The 12,816-nt window shown below is 39.7% G+C and overlaps 2 protein-coding genes across 6 annotated transcripts in view; both read right to left on the reverse strand.

Moving 5' to 3' along the window:
• REM1 (RRAD and GEM like GTPase 1) overlaps positions 1 to 12,816 on the reverse strand; it is a 753,594-nt gene that overhangs the window by 341,800 nt on the left and 398,978 nt on the right. The window lies entirely within an intron of this gene.
• Positions 3,419 to 5,260, reverse strand: DEFB128 (defensin beta 128). Its single transcript, XM_050807381.1, has 2 exons — positions 5,124 to 5,260; positions 3,419 to 3,684 (listed from the first exon to the last, which is right to left on the reverse strand). Exons 1-2 carry the CDS (start codon positions 5,170 to 5,172, stop codon positions 3,452 to 3,454), a joined length of 282 nt encoding a protein of 93 aa, XP_050663338.1. The 5' UTR covers positions 5,173 to 5,260; the 3' UTR covers positions 3,419 to 3,451.

Below are 12,816 nucleotides of genomic sequence, written 5' to 3' on the forward strand. Positions count from 1 at the left end.
GAATGGGCAAAAACTGAAAGTATTTCCCTTGAGAACTGGGAATTCTTTCTGGAACATTCCAGTTTTCTGGAACATTCCCAGGAATGCCCACTCTCACCACTCAGATTCAACCTATTACTGGAAGTCCTAGCCAGAGCAATCAGGCAAGAGGAAGAAATAAAAGTCATCCAAACAGGAAAAGAAGAAGTCAAGATATCTTTCTTCATTGACAACAGATTATATGCCTAGAAAACCTTAAAGACTCCACCAAAAGACTCCTGGAACTGATAAACGACTTCAGTAATGTGTCAGGATACAAAAATCAAAGTACAAAAATTAATAGTATTTCTATACACCAATAATGTTCAAACTGAGAGTCAAATCAAGAATGCATTACAAACTCCTGATGTATATGGTGGGCTCCTGATGTACAAAATCCAGGTGCTCAAGGGACTGGGAGGTGGAGCATCTTTATTTTCTTTATTTTTTTTTTTTTTTCTTTTTTTTTTGAGATGGAGTCTCACTCTGTCGCCCAGGCTGGAGTGCAGTGGCGCGATCTCGGCTCACTGCAAGCTCCGCCTTCTGGGTTTACGCCATTCTCCTGCCTCAGGCTCCCGAGTAGCTGGGACTACAGGCACCCGCCACCTTGCCCGGCTAGTTTTTTGTATTTTTTAGTAGAGACGGGGTTTCACCGTGTTAGCCAGGATGGTCTCGATCTCCTGACCTCGTGATCCGCCCGTCTCGGCCTCCCAAAGTGCTGGGATTACAGGCTTGAGCCACTGCGCCCGGCGCATCTTTATTTTCATAAGAAACTTTCCCCAGGACCTTGATGGAATGCTTTTAGGATGGGGAACTTTAAGGCAAACAAGAGGGAGTAGTAGGGGGACTACGGGAAGGTGGAAGGGACAGGCCCCCAGCCCTATTCTGAACCCTTGCTTTGGAGCCAGAACGCCTCCTCCCTCCAGGGACAGAACTCCAACCCCCATCCTAGAAACCTGACCTCTCCGCCTCCGACCTCCTTCCCCATTATCCTTCTTGGAGAAACTCAAGCAGAAGGACAGAAGAGCCTCAGACTTGTATCCCAGCTTCTGAGAACACAAGGGAGATACTGCTGGCCACACCTCACGTTCGTTGGTGACATGGAATCTGGCAGATAATCACCACGGGGGGTTCTCAGTCACCCACTTTCAGGGGGCGCTTCCTAGGTCCGCAGGGACAGGGGAAACCAGAGTGTTTCTCAGACAACCAACATTACTTGAAGATTCGGGGAAAACTATTTGAGAGGGTTATTTTTATATTAACATAATCATGGATATATTATAGAGTAGAAAATTCCTATTATCTTGTTAAAGTAGATTTTGAAGAAAAAAAAAATCAAGAACGCAATCCCATTTTCAATAACCACACACACACACACACACACAAAGCCTAGGATTTTTTTCTAACTAAGAAGGTGAAAGATCTCTTCAGATTCAGGAAGAATTATAAAACACTGCTGAAAAAAATTATAGATGTCACAAGCAAATGAAAAAAACATTCCATGCCCATGGGTTGGAAAAATCAATATCATTTCAACAGTCATAATACCCAAAGCAATCTACAGATTCAGTGTTATTCCTATCAAACTACCAAAGCCATTTTTCACAGAATTAGAAACAATTATCCTGAGTTCTTATGGAACCAAAACAAGAGCCTGAATAGGCAAAGCAATTCTAAGCAAAAAGAACAAAGCCAGAGGCACCTAATTACCCATCTCAAACTACACTATAAGGTTACAGTAACTGAAACGGCATAGTACTGATACAAAAACAGACATATAGACCACTGGAACGAATAAAGAATCCAAAAATAAAGCTGCATGCCTACAGCCATCTGATCTTTGACAAAGTCAACAAAAATACGCAATGGGAAAGGGTCTCCTTGTTCAATAAATGGTACTGGGATAGCTGGCAAGCCACATATAGAAGAATAAAACTGAACCCCTACCTCTCACCATATACAGAAATTAACTCAAGCTGGATTAAATATAGAAATGTAAGAACTCAAATTACAAGAATCCTAGAAGACAACCTGGAAACACCATTCTGGACATAGGTCTTGGGAAATAATTTATGACTAAGTCCTCAAAAGCAATTGCAACAAAAAACAAAAATTGACAAGTGGGACCTAGTTAAACTAAAGAGCTTCTGCAGAGCAAAAGAAACTATCAACAGAGTAAAAAGACAACATATAATGGGAGAAAATATTCACAAACTATGCCTCTGACAAAGGTCTAATATCAAGCATCTATAAGGAACTTAATTCAACAAGCAAAAAGCAAATAGCCCCATTAAAAAGTGCACACAGGACATGAACAGACACCTCTAAAAAGAAGACATACAAGTGGACAACAAATATATGAAAAAATGTTCAGCATCACTAATCACCATAGCAATGCAAATCAAAATCACAATGAGATAACCTCTTTACACCACTTAGAGTAGCTTTTACTAAAAAATCAAAAAACAGCAGATGTTGGCAAGGCTGCAGAGAAAAGGGAATGCTTATACACTGTTAGTGGAAATGTAAATTTGTTCAGCCACTATGGAAAGAAGTATGGAGACTTCTCAAAGAACTTAAAACATAACTACCATTCAACTCAGCAATCCCATTACTGGGTATATATCCAAAAGAAAATAAATCGTTCTACCAAAAAGATGTATGCACGTGTATGTTCATCGCAGCACTATTCATAATAGCAAAGACATGGAATCAACCTAGGTTCCCATCAACAGTGGATTGGATAAAGAAAATGTGGTACATATACACAATGGAATATCATGCTGCCATAAAAAAATTAAATTATGTGTTTTGCAGCAACATGGATGCAGCTAGAGACCATTATCCTAAGCGAATTAACACAGGAACAGGAAACCTAATACCACATGTTCTCACTTATAAGTGGGAACTAAACATTAGGTACACATTGACATAAAGATGGGAACAATCGAAACTGGGGACTATTAGAGGAGGGAAAGAGGAGAGGGGAAAGGGTTGAAAAACTAACTGTTGGGTACTATGCTCTGTACCTGAGTGATGGGATCTGTTGTACTCCAAACCTCAACAACATACAGTATGCCAGTGTAACAAATCTGCACATGTACCCCTGAGGCTAAAATAAAAGTTGAAATTATTTTCTTAAAAATGGAAAAGCTAACTTCCACCTCAACCAATATGTTTACTTAATTTCTATATCCCGCATCTTACTGGTATAAAACCAGGAACATGGCAACCATTCATTTATGTTCGAAGTGTTCAAGAAATGAGTGACTACATCAATAAATGAACCCAGAGGAAAGCACAGGACTTTATTATGTGGGGAATCAAATTCACAGAAGGAAGTAGATAAATCTTTCACTGCAGACTGCTGGACTAGGCAGCACTTTTTATTTAGGAAGAGTGGAGACCAGTGAGACAAGGGCTTGATTTAGGATTAGACTGTGAAAATGGTGATGGTGGGTAAGATGACGTAATCCTGCTGCACGCTCAGCTTCTCAACAGGTTGTTGATGTGGCTTCTTAAATGGCACATGTTTTTTGTTTTCTTCATCATTAACACAACATAATTTCCCACTTAGACATCCTATTTCATGTATTTCTCCTACCTTGCATTTCTTCCTGCAATAGCCTGTTACATTATTGAAGCATTTTTTGAGTCTTGCCCCATCTGTGCATAGGAAACAACATTGAACCAAGGTTAGTGCGTGAGAAAGAGCAGAAGAGGTAGGTATATGTTTCCCCACAAGTCATGGTGTCCTAGTGAACATTATGCTGATAAAAGGAAACTCAGGGGCCCCTCCTTGAAAAGCATCCCAAATTAAGGACGTTCAAAACCCTGGGCTCTCAGCCGATGTCCACTTGCCTCTGAGAACATTAGAACTGATATGACAAAAGAGAAGAGAGAACTCAATTCCTGGCTATCAACCAGAGCCAAGTCCCACCCCTAGGACCCTGGCAAAGCTGACTCTCTCCATCAAGCTCCAAAGTCAGCATGCTGTCAGCTCCACCTCAGTCCCATGTCCCCAGAGACCACTAACGTGTCACCATGCGCACAAGACATGTCACCATTGGCACAACTCAGAGCCAAAGCAACTTTTGAAAGAACATCACAAACAAGACTTTTTAACTTCATTCGGTTTCACACTCACAGATATGGGCAGCAGAAATCTCCCTTTGACAAGATCTCATGGGTCTCAGCAACAGGTTCTATTGAGAACTCCTTCCCTTAACCTGGCTCCTCCTGTCTGTCACTCGTCACATGCCCCTTGATCTCAGATAAATAGGTTGCCCAGGGATCAAATTCAAGTCCATGAATTTGGCTCTAGAGAGCTACATTGTCACCTACTTAGAGTAATGCATTGAGATTCTAAGTCTCTTTTTTCTAATCCTTATTTGTCGCTCTACCCAAAATTTGAAAAAGCCCAAAGCATAATGCTGGAGAACAGAGACATACTCTCCCTATCCTAAACTTCAGAATCAGGGAACACCTCTGAGGGTTAGAGGAACGTATTTTGGGGCCACAAAAATACAATATGCCTTCTTCCTAGCAAGAGAGAAGGAAACTCTCACTGACAGGATTTCTACCATGAACTTTGTGCTTCGTGCTTGTAAGCTCATATAATCTATACATCAAATAGAATCATGAAATATAGTCATTCTACTCCTTGACAGATGAAAAAATTGAGATTAAAAGGAAATAATGTGCTCGATTCATACAACCAATCAATGATGAAGACATATTTTAACCTCACATTGACATGACTCCAAAATGTGTGCTATTCTAATCACTGTTGTAGTACATGCTGAAAATGAATTTGAATGGAAAAGGGGATGGCCAGGCTCTCAGGTGAAAACTATGTCCAGCGTTATAAAGATAATTCTAGATGATGAGTTCATGGATGCCTTTGAAGAGTCCAGTATAGCCCTGACCTCCTCTTCTTATCTCCCTGGGTCCTCTCTTCTAAGGCATAGACTCAAGTCAGGCAACCAGGAGAATGGGTCCTTTTTTATGATTTTGGCCAAATATAAATAATCTTGAAAGTCCTGTTCCCACTCTTACAAATAGTAATATCTCTTCGGATGTTATGGTACATTTGGACAAGTTACCTGTGAGTACCTCAAACAGCAGAATAATGAGAACCAGAAACAGCTTCATGTTTACAGACTTCCCAAGAGAAGGAGGCAGCAGAACTTTGTCCAGTGGTCTGTGTCCCACAGGTCTTTCAGGATGATCCAGAGTTTTGAGAGCTATCAGCGCTCTGAGCTCTCATTTTAACCCACACAGACAGACAGGAAATCCAAGTCCACTCCCCCCAACACACACACCTACATCCCCAAATATGGAGCTCACAGTCACAGAATGTTCCACCATATCTTCCTTCCTCCCCCTTCCTCAGGATGTGCACCCCTAGAGAGCAGGAACTATGACTTTCCATCTGAGCTTTCAACCCATTTGGGTCAAGGTTGGTTGGTCATGTGCCCTGGTTTGTGTGGGATAATCCTGTCTTATTCCTACTGTTCCAATGTTCCATCCATCTAGTGCTGCCTCTCACAAAAGTAACCCAGTTTGGAAGATAAACTAAGTCATTAGTTGACACAGAAGCACATTCAATAATAATTTTTTTATGTATAAGACTTCTAGATAGTCATTCTAGGAGTAAGATTGCTTTTAGGTTTGGCCAGATAAATTGATACTATTTGAAAGTTTCCCATAAAGACTTGTCCATCTAGTAGAGCAAAATTCAACAACTGAAATTCTTCAAAAGATCAAATCTCCTTAGCACAGCATTCAATTTATTATAAACTGGTCTCTGCTCTCCTCTCCTGGGAGATTTTATGGAACCATCTATGTTTCTCCCAAACTAGTGGGTACACCTTCCTGAACTTTTACTTCCTTAATCTGTTTCTTTTCATATTTAAATCCTTCCTTACAAATTATATTGCACTCCCCATCCCTCCATATAATTGGTCCTAGTGAACTCCCAGTTGTCCTTGAAAACCAAATTCAATCATCTCTACAAATGTGAAAGTTTCCCTGGCCCAATAAACAGAGCTGCAAACTCTCTTCTTCGCACCATCACTGTATTTGTACATATTTTTGTTGATGGTCACACCATGTCACGTTCCAATTATTTGTTTATCTGCAATAGTCTGCAGACCCCTAAAGGGCAGGACTCTGGTCTTATTCAACTTGGAGTTCTTAACTCATAGCACAAAACTCATGCTATATGCTCAATACATATTAACTGAATGGCTGAAAAGTACTGAACAAATTACTGCTAGATAAAAGACTCCAACACAATAATAAAGTTAATTATGGCATTTCCTTTAAAAATGCTGTTTACCACTTTTTGCAATTTCTAGCCACCTAATTATAGTAATGAAGGCCCATCTAATCCAAATATCTTTTTGTGACAGTATCTGGAAGAATGTTGGAATTTCTTTTTTTTTTTTTTTTTTTAACGTAGATGATAATATTAACTTGGTAATTCACGACATGGGTAAAGGACATTTTCTCATGTAACATAATATATAATATAATATAATATGCAATTTCACAATTATAGTCAGATATTTTAACACCCCTTTTGAAAAGTAACTGACAGAGCATATTGACAGAAAATCCATAAGGATATATAAGATGCAAGTAACGTCATCAACCAAATTGACCTAACTAATATTTGCAGAACACTCCATCCAACAGCATTCGAGTGTATAAGGAATGTTTATTGCCATAGAACGTATTCTGCGCTATAAAGCAAGTCTAAGTAAATTTAAAATAATTGAGGACTTACAAAATATTTTTTCTGACTATAATGGCATTAAAATAAAAATCAACAAAAGAAAGATATCTGGAACCTTCCCAAATATTTGAAAATTTAAAAACCCATGGGTCAAAAAAAAAATCAAAAGAGAAATTAGAAAGTATTTGTATTCTCTAAAGGAAATTAGAAAATATGTGGATCAAATAAAAGTGAAAATAGAATATAGAAGCGAAGAGTTTTTAAAAATGAAGCTACTGAAAGCAAATTCCATATTTTCCCTGCCCCCTAAAGTCTTGTTTTTAAATTTGAGAATCTAAAAAAAAAAACAAAAAAATTAACACATCCTGTAAAAGTAATGACCAAAATAGTTAAGAGGGTAAGAGTTCACTCAGAAATAAAATTAAGCATGTTAAAAAAAAAACAAATGGGTGGTGATTTTTTGATTTTTTTGTTGGTTGGTTGGTTTTTCTTTATTATACTTTGTTACTATACTTTAATACTATTATTATATTTTAATTTTATTTATTATACTTTAATATAATTTTAATTATATTTATTTAATTATATAATACTTTAATATAATTATTATACTTTAATTTTTATTATTATACTTTAATATTACTATTATACTTTAAGTTTTAAGTATTATATTTAGGTATTAAGTTCCTGCTAATAAATAGAAGAAGAAAAGTGCTAATTGAATCACCTATGGGTTTAAGGACCAACATCAAAGCTACAATTTTGGAGAACAGCCAACTGCTCCTTTGTTCTGTAATTCAATTTTACTCATTGCTGTAAGGGAGTTGGTTCCATTTCTAAATAAATTAAATAGAGATAACCCAAGGATTAGGTGAATATAAGTCCAGCTATGCAGGACATCATTTGCCACCTTAGTGCACAATAAGAACTAAGAAGTTGGACTCTGGGTTAGTGTATGGGATTTCTTTTAGCTTTTTCTAACTAGAATCAAGAAAGATGAGATATTTTATTGTTCTAAACCTTTACTTCAGCCAAGTATGGTGCTCTGGAAGCTTCTCAACCCCACTCCCACTGCCTCCACGTTCAAGACCATGAAAGAAGAGGGAATTTCCTCTCCAAGTAGATGTCCATCTTCTACATCATTTCTTCCTACATCTGATAGATACACTCTGGTAGAACTCCAGTAGCATATTTCACCCAGCCTACAAAGGTGTATTTGTCCCCACCAAGTCCTGCTGATGATTTTCCTCAAATTCTACATTGTTTGTTTCCAAATCTCAAAACCTTCCAGAAAATCCTCCTTGTCTTTTAAGGCTCAGATAAAATAAAACCTCCTCTGTGATGTTTTCCTAACTCCTCTGATAGACTTGATTAATTACTATTTTGAACCCCCACAGCTCTTTCCATTTGTATTTGTAAAACTAATCCCGTGTGTGTGTGTGTGTGTGTGTGTGTGTGTGTGTGTGTGTGAAATTTTTAGCTTTTATTTTAGATTCAGGAGAACATGTGCAGGTTAGTTACATAGGTAAATTATATGTCACAGGGATTTGGTGTACAGGTTATTTCATCACCCAGGTAATAAGCATAGTACCTGATAGGTAGTTTTTCAATCCCCACCCTCCTCCTACCTCGAGTAGGCCCTGGTGTTTGTTTCCTTGTTTGTGTCCATGTGAACTCAGTGTTTCGCTCCCACTTATAAGTGAGAACATGTGGTATTTGGTTTTCTGTTCCTGTATTAATTCACTTGGGATATAGGCCTCCAGCTCCATCCATGTCCCTGCAAAGGACATGATCTCATTTTTTATGACTGTATAGTATTCCATGGCGTATACGTACCACATTTTATTTATCCAGTGTACCATTGATGGGCATTTAGGTTGATTCCATGTCTTTGCCATTGTGAATAGTGCTGCAATGAACATACATATGCATGTGTCTTTGGTAGAACGATTTATATTCCTTTGGCTATATACCCAATACTGGAATTGCTGGGTCGAATGGTAATTCTGTTTTAAGTCCTTTGAGAAATTGCCAAACTGCTTTCCACGATGACTGAACTAATTTACACTCCCACTCGCAGTCTATATGCATTCCCTTTTCTCCACAACCTTGCCAGCATCTGTTTTTTGTTTTTTGTTTTTTTGACTCTTTAATAATAGCTATTCTGACTGGTGTGAGATGGTATCTCATTGTGGTTTTGCCTTGCATTTCTCTAATGATAAGTGATGTTGATCTTTTTTTTCATATGCTTCTTAGCTGAGTATATGTCTTGTTTTGAAAAGTGTTCCCCATTGCTTGTTTTTGTCAGGCTTGTCAAAAATCACCTAGTTGTAGGTGTATGGTCTTATTCCTGGGTTCTCTATTTTGTTCCACTGCTCTATGTGTCTGTTCTTGTACCAGTGTCATGCTGTTTTGGTACTGTGGCCCTGTAGTATAGTTTGAAGTTGGGTAGCATCATGTCTCCAACTTTGTTCTTTTTGCTTAGAATTGCCTTGGTTATTCAGCCTCGTTTTTGGTTCCATATAAATTTAAAAATGGATTTTTCTAGTTCTACAAAGAATGTCAGTGGTAGTTTAATGGGAATAACATTGAATCTGTAAATTGCTTTGGGCAGTATGGCCATTTTAGTGATATTGATTCTTCCTACCAATGAGCATGGAATGTTTTTTCATTTGTTTGTGTCATCTCTGATTTCTTTGAGTAGCACTTTGTAGTTCCCCTTGTAGAAATCTTTCACTTCCCTTGTAAGCTGTATTCCTATGTATTTTATTCTTTGTGTGGCGATTGTGATTCGGAGTTCCTTCATGATTTGGCTCTTGTCTTGAAGGTTGTAGGTGTATAAGAATGCTAGTGATTTTTGTACATTGATTTTGTATCGTGAGACTTTGCTTAAGTTGTTTATCAGATTAAGAAGCTGGCTAGCCGTGTGCAGAAAATTGAAACTGGACCCTTTCCCTACACCATATAATACAAAAATTAACTCAGGATGGATAAAAGACTTAAATGTAAAACCCAAAATTATAAAAAGCCTGGAAGACAACCTAGGTAATAACATTCAGGACGCAGGCATGGGCGAAGATTATAGGGCAAAGATTTTATGACAAAGATGCCAAAAGCAATTGCAACAAAAGCAAAAATGGACAAATGGGGTCTAATTAAGCTCAAGAGCTTCTGCACAGCATAAGAAATTGTCAACAGAGTAAACAGATAACCTACAGAATGGGAGAACATTTTTGCAAACTATGCATCCAACAAAGGTCTAACTAATATCCAACATCTATAAGGAACTTAAACAAATTTACAATAAAAACAAACAACCCCATTAAAAAGTGGGCAAAGAAAATATGAACAGACATTTCTCAAAAAAAGACATACATGCGGCCAACAATCATATGGGAAAAAGCTCAACTTCGCTGACCATTAGAGAAATGTGAATTAAAACCACAATAAGATACCATCTCACACCAGTTAGAATGGTTATTACCAAAAAGTCAAAAATAACAGATGCTGGCCAGGTGCAGTGGCTCACACCTGTAATCCCAGCACTTTGGGAGGCCTAGGCAGGCAGATCACCTGAGGTCAGGAGTTTGAGACCCGCCTGGTCAACGTGGTGAGATTCCATCTCTACTAAAAATACAAAAATTAATCGGGCATGGTGGCGGGCACCAATAATCCCAGCTACTTGGGAGGCTGAGGCAGGAGAATCTCTTGAACCCAGGAGGCAGAGGTTGCAGTAAGCCAAGGCTGCACCATTGCACTCCAGCCTGGGCAACAAGAGTGAATGAAACTCCCGTCTCAAAAAAATAAATAAATAAAAATAACAGATGCTGGCAAGGTTGTGAAGAAAAAAGGAATGCTTATACACTGTTGGTGGGAGTGTAAATTAGTTCAACTATTGGGGAAGATAGTGTGGCAATTCCTAAAGACCTAAAGACAGAACTACCATTCGACCCAGCAATCCCATTACTGGGTCTACAGCGAAAGGAATATAAATCATTCTATTATAAAGACACATACATGCATGTGTTCATTGCAGCATTATTCACAATAGCAAAGACATGGAATCAATCCAAATGCCCATCAATAATAGACTGGATAAAGAAAATGTGGTACATATATGCCATGGAATACTATGCAGGCTCAAAAAAGAATGAGGTCATGTCCTTTGCAGGGACATGAATGGAGCTGGAAGCCATTATCCTTAGCAAACTAGCACAGGAACAGACAACCAAATACCACATGTTTTCACTTACAAGTGGGAGCTAAATTATGAGAACACACAGAAACACAGAGGGGAACAACCACACTGGGGCCTCTTGGAGGGTTGAGGGTGGGAGGAGGGAGAGAAGCAGAAAAAATAACTAATAGACACTAGGCTTATTACCTGGGTGATAGGGGTGGGCACAGTGGCTCGTGCCTGTAATCCCAGAACTTTGGGAGGCTGAAGCAAGCAGATCACTTGAGGTCAGGAGTTCGAGACCAGCCTGGCCAATGTGGCAAAACCTCATCTCTACTAAAAATACAAAAATTAGCTAAGCATGGTGGCATGTGCCTGTAATCCCAGCTACTTGGGAGGCTGAGGCACAAGAATCGCTTAAACCAGGGAGGCGGAGGTTGCCATGAGCCAAGATGGCGCCACTGCACTCCAGCCTGGGTGACACAGCAAGACTCTGTCTCAAAAAATAATAATAATAAATCTGGGTGATGAAATAATCTGTACAACTAACTCCCATGTCACACATTTACCTGTGTAACAAATCTGTACCCCCTGCACACATACCTTTGATCTTAAAATAAAAGTGAAAAAAAGAGAAAAGTGTCTGTTCATGTCCTTTGCCTTTTTTCTTTTTTCTTTTTTCTTTTTTTTTGAGATGGAGTTTTGCTCTTGCTGCCCAGCCTGGAGTGCAGTGGCACGGTCTTGGCTAACTGCAACCTCCACCTCCTGGGTTCAAGCAATTCTCCTGCCTCAGCCTCCCACGTACCTGGGATTACAGGTGCCCACCACCTCAAGGTGAATTTCTTTGAGTTTCCTCAACACAGCTATTGTGAATTATCTGTCAGAAAAGTCACATATCTCTGTCTCTCTGGGAATGACCCCTCCTGCCTTATTTAGTCCATTTGGTGAGGTCATATTTTCCTGGATGGTGTTGATGCTAGTAGATGTTCTTCAGTGTCTGGGCATTGAAGAGTAGGGTGTTTATTGCAGCCTCCACTGTCTGAGCTTGTTTGTACGTGTCCTTCTTGGGAAGTCTTTCCAAATATTCAAAAGGTCTTGAGTGTTGTGATCTAAGCTATATGTGCTTTGGGGGGCACCCCAAACCCAGTAACACTGTGGTTCTTGCCGACTCTTAGAGATACCACCTTGATGGTCTTAGATAAGATCTAAGAAAATTCTCCGGATTACCAGGCAGAGGTTCTTGTTCTCTTCCCTTACTTTCTCCCCAACAAATGGGGTCTCTCTCTCTCTCTCTCTCTCTCTCTCTCTCTCTCTCTCTCTCTTTTCTGAGCTACCTAAAGCTGAGGATGGAGTGACACAAGCATTACTGTGGCCACCAGCACTGTGACTGCACTGGGTCAGACCTGAAGCCAGCACAGCACTAGGTCTCACCCAAGGCCTGCTGCAACCACTCCCTGGCTACTGTCTGTCTCTCCCAAGCCTGCTGCAACCACTGCCTGGCCACTTCTCAAGGCCCTGGGGCTCTGCAATCAGCAAGTGGCACAGCCAGCCAGGACTGTGTCCTTCCTTTCAGGGCAGAAAGGTATCCCAGGCCCCAGGAGGGTACAGAGGTTCCCGTGGGGAGTCCGAGACTAGAGTCACAAACCTTAGAAATCTACCTGGTGTTCTATTGTACTGCAGCTGAGCTTGTACTCAAACCACAAGACTCAGTCCTCCCCACTCTTCCCTCTCCTTTCCAAAAGCAGAGGAGCCTTACTTCGTGGCCACCAAAACCACAAGCCACAAAGAATACTGCCGGACTACTGCTGATGTCCCTTAAGCCCCAGGGGTTCTTAAGTCAGCTTGTGGTGAATGCTGCCTGACCTGGGACTAACCGTTT

Source organism: Macaca thibetana, chromosome 10 (genome assembly GCF_024542745.1).
Source record: "Macaca thibetana thibetana isolate TM-01 chromosome 10, ASM2454274v1, whole genome shotgun sequence".
Taxonomy (NCBI): Eukaryota; Metazoa; Chordata; class Mammalia; order Primates; family Cercopithecidae; genus Macaca; species Macaca thibetana.

Coding starts and splice junctions, on each gene's coding strand:
- DEFB128 (XM_050807381.1), bottom strand. CDS start 5,172: ATGAAGCTGTTTCTGGTTCTCATTATTCTGCTGTTTGAGGTACTCACA. Junction 3,685..5,123: donor GCTGTTTGAGGTACTCACAG/GTAACTTGTCCA, acceptor TCCTATGCACAG/ATGGGGCAAGACTCAAAAAA.